This window comes from Sorex araneus, chromosome 1, assembly GCF_027595985.1.
Source record: "Sorex araneus isolate mSorAra2 chromosome 1, mSorAra2.pri, whole genome shotgun sequence".
NCBI lineage: Eukaryota > Metazoa > Chordata > Mammalia > Eulipotyphla > Soricidae > Sorex > Sorex araneus.
Window position 1 is genome coordinate 441,661,249 of NC_073302.1, and position 13,950 is coordinate 441,675,198.

General features: G+C 39.5%; 1 protein-coding gene across 1 annotated transcript; it reads left to right on the forward strand.

The window, feature by feature from the left end:
• The first annotated feature begins 1,967 nt into the window (after positions 1-1,967).
• LOC101545578 (olfactory receptor 2A5-like) lies at positions 1,968-2,900 on the forward strand. The gene has a single exon (XM_004608199.2). The coding sequence runs from the start codon at positions 1,968-1,970 to the stop codon at positions 2,898-2,900; it is 933 nt and encodes a 310-aa protein (XP_004608256.2).
• The last annotated feature ends 11,050 nt before the right edge of the window (positions 2,901-13,950 follow it).

A 13,950-nucleotide genomic window follows, 5' to 3' on the forward strand; every position in this document is an offset into this window, starting at 1 on the left:
GCCAGCTTCCAAACCATGGAGTCAACCTCCTTGTACTTATTTCTACTATTCTCCTATTCTTGGGTGTTTAAAATGTTTAATTGAATCACCATGAGCTAGTTACAAATCTTTCTTTTGAGTTTTAGTCATACACCAAAATGTACCCAGTATCCCTACTCACCGTCTCACCCCTCCCATTGTATTTATGGTGGAGAATTTCCCTCCTTCTCTCTACTTATGGGTATTATGGTTTGTATTACAGATAGTGAGAGGCCATCATGTTTGGTTCACAATAGCCAGAATCTGGAAACAACCTGAGTGCCCTAGAACAGAAGACTGGTTAAAGAAACTTTGGTACATCTACACAATGGAATACTATGCAGCTGTTAGGAAAGATGAAATCATGAAATTTGCTTATAAATGGATGCTCATGGAGAGTATCATGAGAAGTGAAATGAGTCAGAAAGAGAGGGACAGACATAGAATGACTGCACTCACTTGTGGAATGTAAAATATCATAGTAGGAGACTAACACCCAAGGACAATAGAGATGAGGGCCAGAAAGTGCTCCATGGTTGGCAGCCTGCCTTATGAGCTGCGGGAGAAGGCAGCTGAAATAGAGAAGGGTGTCTAAGTCAATGGTGGCTGGAGAGATCACTCAGAATGGGAGATGTGTGCTGAAAGATTATAATATACTATTGCCTAAGAATAAACTGACATAATTTTGAGATATTTTCTGTAATAATAATGTTAACTTGGTGAAATATATTTAAGTCTGAAAGGACATTTAAATGTAGAAGTTTAAAAAGTAATTTTAAGAATTCAAATTTTTCTTTATACTTTATGTAGTATCCCAAGTTATGTGATTATCTCCAAATTAAATAGGATACTACAAATTAGCAATAGTTACATTAAAAATATTAATTATTGACTATTTAAGAATAATCAATTACTTACATTTAAAATGATTCTCCAGTGAATGGAATCAGGCCATTTGTGAAAATAATTGATGCTGTCCTAAGCTAATCATGTACAAGATGAGCATAAAACAAATTGTTTAGGCAGAAATAACATAGTGCCTAAAAGTTATTTATTTTATAATGCAGAGAGCTTGGAGATAACAACTCAGCCTAGTTATTACATCAATATCAATTGTATTTGGGCTAAATAATATTGCCTACATAGTAATGATAGCACTAATACCTTTCTTCACATTATGAAAAAGCTATAATTTGATATAAACATTGTCATTGGAAAATAAATTGAAAGAATATACACAAATTATAGTTTATGTCTTCACCATGTAGAATATGTACTAAGGCAAAGAAAAATTGAATCAATATATTAGTAGATATAAAATATGTTTTATTGAACTTAATTTTGGATCAGAGAGTAAGATAATGTTGTACATATAATAAAAATTATGTTGTTATAGTACTGTTTTAGGTAGTACTCTTAAAAGTAAAAAAAGTGTATATATTATTTTGAGAAATGATGACTTGAGAGATACAACAGTATAATGACTTACGTTTACTATATTGCTCAAAACCTTGACCAGAAAGTTCTGCAGGTAAGGCAAAATAAGGCCTTTCATGTAACCTATCAAGATTCAATCATTCATACGACATATGTGCCCAGAGCACAACCAGATATGATCCCCCACCAAAAAACCCAAAAATAAACAAATCTTAGAATATCTGTATATGAAGAAAAATACACATGATAAAACAAAGGTGAAATAAATTTGGTGAAATGTTTGTAGCATCATTTATATAGATGTAACAATGTGATGAATAAAGTACATAAAATAAAGTAACAAAAATAGCAGTGAAAGTAAAAAGAAATGATGGGAGAAATCTCTTAGATAAGCAGAATTCCACAAGTAGGCATTTGTATGTGCTTTAACATAAATAACTCGAACTCTCATTCACTTCCAGCTCTGATCCGACCATTCTGTCACACTTCAGCACTTAACCTGTCATTCAGGAATGGGAGGCAACCAGTCATGGTTTCCAGATTTCATCCTGGTGGGATTCCAGCTCAGTGCAAAACTGGAAGTGTTCTTGTTCTGTATCTTTTGCCTATTATACATGTCAAACTTGCTGGCAAATGGCATGATCTTGACACTCATCTGGCTGGACCCCAGGCTGCACTCGCCCATGTATTTCTTCCTGTCTCATCTGGCCGTCATTGACATATCCTATGCTTCCAGCAATTTGCCCAAATTGCTGGAGAACCTAATAAGACACAAGAAAACGATCTCCTTTGTCTCATGTGCTACGGAGATGGTCTTATATTTGGGTTTTGCATCTACAGAGTGCATGATCTTGGTGGTGATGTCCTATGATAGGTACGTGGCCATCTGTCACCCCCTCCAATACACTCTCATCATGAGCTGGACAAAGTGCAAGGTCCTGGCTATCATTTCCTGGTCCTGTGGGTTTTCTCTGGGCATAGGAAATCTTATTTTCTTTCTGAGAATTTCCTTCTGTGGGTCCCCAGAAGTAAACCACTTCTTGTGTGAAGTCCTGTCTGTCCTGAAAGCTGCCTGTGGTGATACTTGGATGAACAAACTGTATGTGTTTGCTGGCGGTGTGTTCATCATTTTTGGACCCCTTTCCTTAATGCTCGTATCCTATATGCGAATCCTCTGGGCCATCCTGAAGATCCAGTCGAAGGAGGGTCGCAAGAAAGCTTTCTCCACCTGTTCCTCCCACCTCTGCGTGGTTGGGTTCTACTTTGGAATAGGCATGACGGTGTATGTGGCCCCAGACAATGGTCAACAAGATGAGCAGAAGAAAATCATTTCTTTGTTTTATACCCTCTTCAATCCGTTGCTGAACCCTCTTGTCTACAGTCTGAGGAATGAGCAGGTGAAGGCTGGCTTCAAGAGAGTATTTCAGAAACAGAGGGCATTATAAAGTAAAGGAAGTTTTCGTAGGGTTTTATCCTTGAATAATATTTGCTGGAGCAATGCAGCTCAGTTCTAGGAGAAGAATAGTTTCAAATCAAATATTATCTAAGAGAAACATCAGCGGATGGTTGAAGAGGAAATCCAAGACTTTCTTTTCTGTTAACAACCCAATAGCTACCATGAGAACATCAGAAACCATTGGAGAGATTTCTAGACTCTGGACAAGCACAGCTTACAGAACAAATAGGGTCTAGTGGAAGGAGAAAAATCATGGCTTGTCACCTTCCCTCTGCATCACTTCCCAAGTCCACTGTGGTACGATCAAAAGAAAATCACCAACTTCCATCTCTTCCTAATGACCTAAGAAAAGAGAAACCATCTGTGGAATTCCATAGGCGTCTTATCATAGGAATGTATTTTGTCCTGACTAACAGAACACTGATGGAAAAGGCAGTGTCGATAAGATTGGGAACACTGAGATCAAAGAGAGCTGTGAACTCCAGGCTTTTCCAAAAGTAGGCATACCATCTCAACACCAGGGTAACGAGGGATTCACGATCCCTTAGAGCCTGTAACTAAATAACTGAACAAGCCTCTTTGGCAGGGGGGAGGAATGGGAAGGAGAAATGGGCCAAGCACAGAGGTATTTAGGGGTTACTTCTTAGTACTCAGGGATTTCTCCAGTTAAGTGCTCAACATGGTTCAGGGATCAAATCTGGACCTCCTGTAGGCAGAACATGTGCTCTGGCCCTTTGCACTCTCTCCCTGGTTCTGATAATACCTTTCACTGTAATCACTGTAATCACTGTCCCATTGCTCATCGATTTGTTCGAGCGGGCACCAGTAACGTCTCTCATTGGGAGACTTATTGTTACTGTTTTTGGCATATCCAATACGCACAGGTAGCTTGCCAGGCTCTGCCGCGCAGGTTCGATACTCTCGGTAGCTTGCCAGGCTCTCTGAGAGGGTCGGAGGAATCCAACTCAGTTCGGCCGCATGAAAGGCGAAAGCCCAACCGCTGTGCTATCACTCCAGAGAATATCTTTAAAATGCAGAAAATGCAAATATAAATACATAGATCCAGAGAAGCTGTATCCCTTGGAAAGCTTGGTGAGATCTCCACTTTCTCTAGCTGGGCTGAGTTCTAAAGCTTTTCAGCACTTAGTACACTTAATATAGACAAGGCGAGGCCACAGTATCCAAGCCCAAATATTGACCAACGATCATATGACATATGAAGAAGTGGGAAACATAGGCCACGTAAAGTGGCAAACTAAATGTTTAGAGTTCATTCCTAAAGAAATACGGATTTATGAATTATATGACAAATAATTTCAGATAGCCAGCCACTTAAACAATATTTATTGGCCCAAAAGAAAGCACACATAACTGACCAAATCAGGAAAATGAAGCATGGACAAAACTGAAATACCACAAACAGGTAAAATCTATTTTTAAAAAATAATACCAAATTTATGAAATGGAAAATAAATGGTGAGGTATAGAAACTATCTAGAGATTGAGGAAAACAACCGATAAAGACACATAATGGGGTGTATCAAAACAAATACCTATAAAACACTTATAACATCTAATTTAAAATGAAGATGGAAAGTTAACAACTTCATCAAACTCAAATTAGAAAAATACAAAACAAACTCAAAGTTAGCAGTAGGAATGAAATAAGTATTAGAACACAAATCACTGTTACTGTATCACTGTCATCCCGTTGTTCATCGATTTACTCGAGCGGGCACCAGTAATGTCTCCATTCATCCCAGCCCTGAGATTTTAGCAGCCTCTCCTTACTTGTTTTCCCCATCAATTGGAGGCTCTTTTCAGGGTCAGGGGAATGAGACCTGTTATTGTTACTGTATTTGGCATATGGAATACGCCACAGGGAGCTTGCCAGCTTGCCAGCTCTTCCGTGATCTTCCCTACTTCTACCAGGAGTAATTCCTGAGCACCACCCAAAATCCGAAACACACAGCTTGAATGATTATTACAGCAGGTAGGCCATCTTTCTTGCACGTGGCTGACTGAGGTTCAATTCCTGGCATCCCATGATTCCTGTGGTCTGGACCTGGCACATGATAAAGCTTTTCATTGTCTACACTGAATGTGAAATAACTGAGCAATTCTCATTATGCCATGAGTATGAAATTATTAAAGGCTCCCTTTTAACAGGTTTTAGTTAATCATTTCCTTTAGTTTTAAAATGATTTTTATTATGAATTTTATCTAAATAACAGATTAAATGCTATCTCAATTTTATCAGCTAAATCAATAATGTCCCCTTTCATTTCAGTGGCCATATTTTCGGTGCAATTTTGGATTCAGAGAAAAGTATCTCTGTGAGATACTTTTCAAGTGAGGACTCTCTCATCCTTTCTCACTCCTTATCCTTTTATTAATATTTTACATTATGTGTGGCACATTTGCTAAAATTGATAACCAAACATTAATGCATTATTAATAACTAAAGTATATAGTTTATAAGGACTGGAGCGATAGCACAGCGAGTAGGGTGTTTGCCTTGCATGCAGCCGACCTGGGTTCCATTCCTCCTTCTCTCTCTTGAGTGGTGGTATCTTGAACTAAAGGTTTTCAATTATTTGGGTGAAGACCAAGGAACATGATTTTGCCTGACTTTAGTTTAGTTGTTATTTAGTTGCAGGGCTCCAGAGAGAGAAGCAGAAGGGTTCCGGAGAGAGAGATTGGAAGAAGAGAGATAGGAAGGGAGATTGGTAGAGAGATCGAAAGAGCCCAGAGGAGAGATGACAGAGACAGAGAGAGGTTGACAGAGAGGGGTCGGAAGAGACCAGAAGAGAGACTACAGAGACAGAGTCAGAGGTAGAGAGACAGACAGAGGAGAGCACATACAGAAGCAGAGCACAAAGGAGGAGCCATCCCGATCTGGTCCATAAACATCGACTCGAGAGCACTGAACATGAGCAGTGAGAGAGAGCCGCCCGGAGAGCCCGCGAACACACATCACCCTTCCGTGCGTCTATATATTTTTTACACTTAACCTATTTACTCTGCTACTGAGAGGCCATTATTTTCTCAAGTAGTTCTACCAGTACTAAATTTCACATAGAAAAATTTCACAAAATCACAGTACACAACAAAAGTAAAATAAATGAGAGAAAGCCATTTCAGGACTGGCACCCATAGGAAATATGACAAGCTGTCAGGCAGTTCAGCCACATCTTTTGGTACTATTTTAAATCACCTTAATTACTATGAAATACCAGTATTTGCCAGACTAGAGCAATAGCACAGTGGGTACGTTGTTTGCCTTGCATACACCTGACCTGGGTTCGATTTCTGTCAGAGAGCCTGGCAAGCTACGGAGAGTATCCTGCCTGCACAGCAGAGCCTGGCAAGCTACCCATGGCGTATTCGATATGCCAAAAACAGTAACATCAAGTCTCACAATGGAAACATTGCTGGTGCCCGCTTGAGCAAATGATGAAAAACAGGACAACAGTGCGACAGTGCTACAGTGCTTAGTTGTTATTGTATCCTGTGACTTCATTGTCCTCATTGTCCATGACGCCTCTGCATTTCTTGATTTTAGATCACATATCATGGGATTTATGATATCAAATGACATTGGTAAATCATGACAACAATGTTAAAAAATAAAAGCATGTACGCATCTGGTGATTGACCAAAAGATTAGTAAATTAGTAAATCACTTCTATGTGTGTCAACTTTAGAAATAAAAGAATAGCAAGACCATTTCCTCATTTGGTCAAGATATCCATTCAATATGCCTCAGAGACCTGGGCCCTACGCAAGCAGGATGAGAATGCTATTAGGGTATCCCAAAGAGGAATCGAAAGAGCTATGCTGGGAATATCATATCTCACTGAATATCATATCTCACTTAAGTGAGAGAAGGGATCCAGAGTTCTGACCTCTGTCGACAGTCAAAAATCAGGGATGCTGTCTTGTTTGCCAAGGTATCAAAAATCAGATGGGTCGGTCATGTAATGTGATTCAGAGACGACCGCTGGACTAGAGCTGTAACCGACTGGATTCCACGGGACGTCAGAAGACCTCGTGGCCGCCCTCCAACTAGATGATCAGATTTCTTCGTAAAATCCCTGAATGAACGATTTGAGACTCTGTTCCTGGAGTGAGCAGGTATCATTGGGCTACACTAGCTCGCAACAGGGACAAATGGAGATGTTACTGGCGCCTGCTCGAGCAAATTGAAGATCAACGGGACTACAAGTGATACAAGTGATCCATTCAATATATAGCCCATGAATCTCTAAAAAATATTTCTTAATCTACAGAATTTTACTATTTTTCCAGCTCTACAATGTTTCAGGGAAAATTCTGTATCTCTGGGGCTGGAGTGATAGCACCGTGGGTAGGGCGTTTGCCTTGCACGCAGCCGGCCGGGGTTTGATATATTTACAAGTGTGAGTTATCTATAGCTACACAGAGCTATCCTCATCCTCCCAGTGTTTTTTTTTATAATAAGTTCCATAATATTTGTGTAATCAGGAGGCGACTGGGAATTCCCGTAGCTCTCTCTCACTACCTGCATTCAGTAGTCTTGGGTCACTCCCCCACAAGGGACAGACAATGCCATGGGCAGAAGAAGGAGACGAGGGCCAGGTTGGTTGGTCGTCAGTTGCCATTTATTCCATTCTCCCCACGCGCCTCTTCCAATCTCACTAAACCCCTCATTCCCGTCTCCTCCTGTCCTCCTTGCTCGTCTCTCTGCCTTGGTCTCTCTCTAGTCTCCCTCCAGCTCTCAGCATCCAGGGGTAGCAACCACACCTTGAGTTGCACAATCAACATACGAAAGCCCTTCCTGATTGCTGATCAGGCTCAAGGGCAAAATGCCACTTAGGGTTTTTTCTTTCCTTGCCTTAGTCCAACAATCATTTCATTAACATCGTAACATCTTAACTCTACTTCTTTTTTTTTTTCTGCTTTTTGGGTCACACCAGGAAATGCACAGGGGTCATTCCTGGCTCTGCACTCAGGAATGACCCCTGGCCGTGCTCAGAGGACCATGTGGGATGCTAGGATTCAAAACCGGGTAGGCCGCATGCAAGGCAAACGCCCTCCCTGCTGTGCTATCACTCCAGCTCCTTATTCTACTTCTTAGTACTAGTTATTTTGTATGGACACAGTAAGAGCGTGTTAGAGTCCAGAGTCAATCACCCCTCAAGGACAGGAAAGAGAACCAATAACGCAAATTACATAGCCAGGTTTATTGCTCCGGCTAGCTGGGGTCCAAGTATCCACCCCGTTCAGCCGGGGGGATTTAACAAAGACTCGAGCACTTGGTTCAGCAAGTTCTTATACTTTCATTTTGGCAAGTCAGCATTACTCAGCAAATTTCTATTACCTAGAGTACACATATCCTTTTGTTGTTGTTTTGGCCCGCAACATCCAGCCCATTCCCTGACAGTTACATTCCAGAGACCTAATCTCATTCCGGGGATGGAATCTTTGACACGAGAATCTGGTTTTTCTGCTTTTCTTGTTCCTGGAAGAGGCCTGAGTCACTCAGAGCCTGTCATGGCAGTTCTCTGGCTAAGCAGGTCCTAAGGAGACACATTAAGCATATAGGGTGGCTCTCCTGGGGGCACCTCACTATAGATCTCAGACTACAGTGCTCAAGCCAGATAAATTTTTCCTAACCCTAGTAGAGTCCTAATCTAGTTGTTAGGACTAGATTTTTGGATTGTGACAGAATTTGTCCAAGAGCATGCTTTTAACTTATAATTAAGTATTATGGCTCTTTGGCCTGGCCCATTTCAATGCCAGGGTAGCTCACAGCTTGCCCTGGGTCCATCCAGTCCCTCTTCACGACCCTGCTTTTGGGGTGCTAGGTAGTAAGGACAATTGAGGCTTAAGTCGAGAGAACAGATGCCTCAGAATGAATATTATTCAGAGTCAATTAACTCCCAAGTTACAAAAGCATAGCATTCACTGTATTCTTGTGTCCATACAAAAACAATATTACTCTGAATTAACTATGCAAAGGACTTAAGGAGAAGAAAAAAAACAGTATTTACAAGTTAACAGAGTCTGATTAGGAGATAACGGTCATTGACTATTTGGGGAAGCAGAGCACAAAGAAAGAGGTTACAAATGAACTCAGAGGAAAGGGAGCACTGTAATGGGAGTAATTCAATAACCCTAAGGTCATTGTAGCAAGGCAGAATGGACAAACCAATGTTATCCTACAAGTGTTGCAGTATCTTTGGCTGAATTCAGAGTGGTGTTCATAAAGGTGACAGTCTGAACAGCTGTCTCTCCATCTATTTGTTTTGTAATCAGTTTTTCACTCGTGCTAATTGTGGCCTCTTCCCTAATCACATTATGGAGCCCAAGGTCAAATGGAATCATGGTGCCCATGCTCTCAACCCAGCTAGGACGAATTCCTTGGAGAATTTTTTTGCTTGCCAACCCAGCTGCCTTGAATGCAAACTCAAAAAACTTGACTGTTCCTTCACCCACACCGAGATGACTACTACTTTCTAGGACATGCTTTGGAAATTGTTCATACCCAGAATGACCTCTCGTGTGAAGAGAACTCTTCTAGATATAGTTCTGGCTGATTCCTTAGTCAAGTTAGAGGCAGCCCCACATAAGCACTCATTTTCCTCTTCTAACAATTTCCTTATGACATAACACTTGGGTATAAAATCACTTTGCTCTTTCACACATCTTACCTCAAAGTACTAAGCTTTCTGTTTGCCTAATATCAGATAAATATGAGGCAAAAACTATAGAGCCTAGTTGTCACCACTGTAGCACTGCACTGTAGTACTGCCGTTCCTTTGTTCATCGATTTGCTCAAGGGGGCACCAGTAACATCTCCAAAGTGAGATTTGTTGTTACTGTTTTTGGCATATCGAATACGCCATGGGTAGTTTGCCAGGCTTGATTCCTCCGTCCCTCTCAAAGAGCCCAGCAAGCTACCGAGAGTATCCCACCTGCACGGCAGAGTCTGGCAAGCTACCCGTGGCGTATTCTATATACAAAAAACAGTAACAACAAATAACAGTAAGTCTCACAATGGAGACATTACTGGTGCCTGCTCGAGCAAATCACTGAGCAACGGGATGACAGTGCTACAACAGTGCAGTACAGTGCAGTCCCGATCATATTTTGTATCAGACTAATATTTTCTGTCTAAAAGTTGGAAGCATCTCCTCCTCTTTGACTTTTGGTTGTGTTTGAGAATGGGTACTATGTCACTGGATGTTGGGTAGAATTCACCAGTTGACCCATTTGATCCTGGCTTTCATTTGTTGAGAGAATTTTTATTACTATTTCCACTTATTTACATTTGACAAGTCTGTCCAGAGTTTTTTGTGTCTTCATGATTCAGTGTGGGTGGCAATACAAGTCAAGAACTTTTCCCATTCCTTTTAAGTTGTCTTATTTGTTGGCATACAAATGTTTGTAGTAGTCCAAGTCTTTCATAATCTTTTCTCTTTCCATGTTGTTTATTGCACTCTCATTCATAAGTTTGTTCTAGTCTTTTCTCTCTTCTTTCTAGTCAAAGTTGTGCATATTGTCCCCACTATACACACTGCTAAATAGCTCTTCATTTCGTCAACCTTCTGTATTTTGTTGTTATAGTTTCTACATTATTTCTGACATGATTTTATTATTTCTGTTCACCTACTGATCAGAATTTGTTTCTTTATATGCAGAGTTATCTTATGTGAGTTTTATATCTTTATTATTGAAATAAGCAAGTGTTTCTATAATCTTTCCTAGTGTGCTATTTTTTTTTATTTAATCACTGTGAGATACAGTTACAAAGCTTTCATGCTTGAGTTTCAGTCATACAATGATTGAACACCCATTCCTCCACCAGTGCACATTCTCCACCACCAATATCCCCAGTATCCCCCCACCTCACTCCTCCCCTCTGCTTCTATGGCAGACATGATTTCAGTACAGAATTTTCATTGATCTAAGATAAGTTTTTGTTTCCCCTTTGATTTGTTGATACCTAATAGTTGTTCAGTAACATGTTTAATCTCTCTTTTATCTTTATGTTTGTTATTAGTATTAGGCACTGTGATTTGCTATCAGTTAATAATGGGGTTTTGTGCATACAATGTTCCAGCAACACACTCTCCACCAGACTTCCTACTGCCTTCCCTGACTAACCTACACACTGTACCCCTCCATGGTAAGTTCTAGAAACAAGTTCTCAGACTCTGTTACCTTTGTTATTCCCCTTTTTATTTATATTCCACGTATGAGGAAAATAACTCTGAATCTGTATTTCTCCTTCTGTCTTCACTTATTGTTATACTCTCCAGATTTATCCATATACTAGAAATTGTAAAATTTTGTCTTTTCTTGTTGCTAAATTGTATTCTACTTGTGTATTTAGACCATAGTCTCTTTTTCCAGTTACCTTTTCTTGGACATAGATTATTTCCATACTTGGGCTATTGTAAATAGTGTTTCAATGAACGTAGGGGCACAAATGTCTTTCCTGAATAAGCTTTTTGGCCCTTGTGTAGAGACTAAGAAATACAATTGCTGAGTCCTGTGAAATCTCAATTCTTTCAGTTTTGTTTTGTTTGGGGGCCACACCTGCAATGCTCAGGACAGGAGTCACTTCCTTCTTAGGGGTCACTCCTAGGGGGCTAGGGGATTATATGGGATGCTGAGGACCAAACCCGGGTCCGCCACATGGAAAGTAAGCGCCCTACCCACTGGACTGTCCCTCTGTACCCTCAACTTCTTAATATATATGAGAAGTGGCTTTCCATACTGTTTTCCAAACTGATTGAACTAGTTGACATTCCCTTCAGTAGTGGATGAGGGATCCTTTTCTTCACTCTCTGATAAGCGGTCATCTAGACCTTGTTGTTCCATTAATAGAGCCCTGGTAGAGTGAAAATAGCATGATTCCTAAGGACTTTACAAATCTGGGAATCATCAATTAGTATTGGCTGCAACTTAGAATCAATCGCTGCATTAATCCTAGTGGAGCTGGCCTTTCCCTCAGAGTATGGAGCAGCAGGACTTTTCAATGCAAGTCTTAGGTAGTAGCTCCTCCCAGTAGGAGGCTGTTTGATCTGTACTGAACATCTGTTCAGTGCTGCCTCTTTCATTGATTATATTAGCTGAATTTTCTGGATAACTTGCTGTATGTGTTTTCTGTGCATTTCTATGGTTTCATTCCTTTACCCCATGAACTAACTTAAGCTGCTTCAAACTTCTACTGCTTACCTACCTCTCTCCGCCTACATATAGTTGAAAAGAGATAGATCAGTTCCTAGATTAGACTTTGGCTAAAGTGAATATTGTAGCTGATATAATATTTTATCTTGATCACTAAAAATGTCTTCATATCAGCAATAAGTCTTGTATTTCTCTGTGATTCATGGAGATTCCCTATTAATTTCCTTCAAAAGTTTTCCCTTGCATTTACAAACTGGCAAACTTTATCATCAAAAAGCTAGCTTTGAGCCTATCCCATTTTTAGAAATGCTTTCTTCACAAAGTTAATGACCTTTAGTTTGGATATAGAGTGAGAGAGTGGAACTCCTCCTTTCACTTGAATTAGAAGTCACTGCAGTGGTTCTTTGCTGGTTTCATCCAGGGTTAGGAATGGGATAGGATAAAGATGGAACACCTGGGTCATGGGACAATTTATTAAGTTTACCATCTTACATGTGTACAATTTGTGATGTCCCACAGCAATCATAATAGTGGCATCAAAGTTCTCTGATCACTCAAAAAATTCATAAAGAAAAAGTTTAAAGTATTGCAACAATGATCATTGGTGGAACAAAGACACAAAATGATACAATTCTTGAAATGGTGCTAATAGTCTTGCTGCGTTTAAGATTGACACAAACAGGCAATTTATTTTAAAAGATACAGTATAGGGGCTGGAGCAATAGCACAGCAGGTGGGGCATTTGCCTTGCATGCGGCTGACCCAGGTTTGAAGGCATCATATTATTACAACACCTAAAAGAAAAGTCAGGGAAAACCTGCCCATATTGGCTTTGGCAATGCTTTCTTGCATGTGATCTCCAAAGCATTGGCAACAAAAGCCAAAATAAAGCAAGAGGACAATATCAAACTCAAATATCCTACATCTCAATGTTAATAATCAAGACAGTAAGGAAACTGTCTTTGGAATGAGGGAAAGTATTTATAAGTCATACGTCTGCTGAGATTAGCATTAAGGCTGTGTAAATATATACAACTTCACATTACAAGCTTATTTCAGTAAGCAATTAGAGTCCCGAATGAATATTTTGATAAAGAATACATACAAATCGTCAACAGGCATAAAAAATCAAATCACAATGAAATAGATAAATTTATACCTACTAGGATGACAGATGGCAAAGAAAAAATAGGAAAGTTTTTCCTAGGGATTGAAGATAAGGAAGTCTATGAACTGTGGGTGGGGATATAAATTAGTAGTGCCATTAAGGGCAATATGGAAAATTCTCTAAAATAAATGAACAATATATAAATAAATATACACATATGTATACACACCAATAAAAGAGAAACTGGCATATACAGCTATGCCTCTTTGCCATGAATATTACATATTATCAAATTTAGTCAAGATACAACAAAAGTCAAGTTATCTGAAAATAGATTTGAGTGTTGGCATACATGTATATGTACATGTGTAATGCAAATTTTTTCTCATAAAATTTTGAGAGTTATAGAACAGTTTGAATTTGTAAAATGAAAATATAAAAATATTATGATATAAATAAATATAAAGATGCTGTAAAGCTACAATGTGTACTGCTGTAATAGCGTCTCTCAGGTTTATGACCCTTGAGATACTTGCAAATCTGTTGGATAGCGTATGATGCCAAAAAGTGACCTTACTTTTGGCTAGAATATTCCTCCAAGGAAAAGACTGATGAAATTTTTACTTTCCTCTAGAGAGAAGATTCAGGGATCTCTTTCTTTTATCTTATAAAGAAGGCAGATAAATATTAGCAAATGTTCCTAGCAGAGTTTCAAGAATACCTTTACTCCTAATGGTGCAATTCAGAACTG

What these genes read in the sequence shown, in the direction of transcription:
- LOC101545578 (XM_004608199.2), top strand. Translation starts at nt 1,968, where the DNA reads ATGGGAGGCAACCAGTCATGGTTTCCAGATTTCATCCTGGTGGGATTC.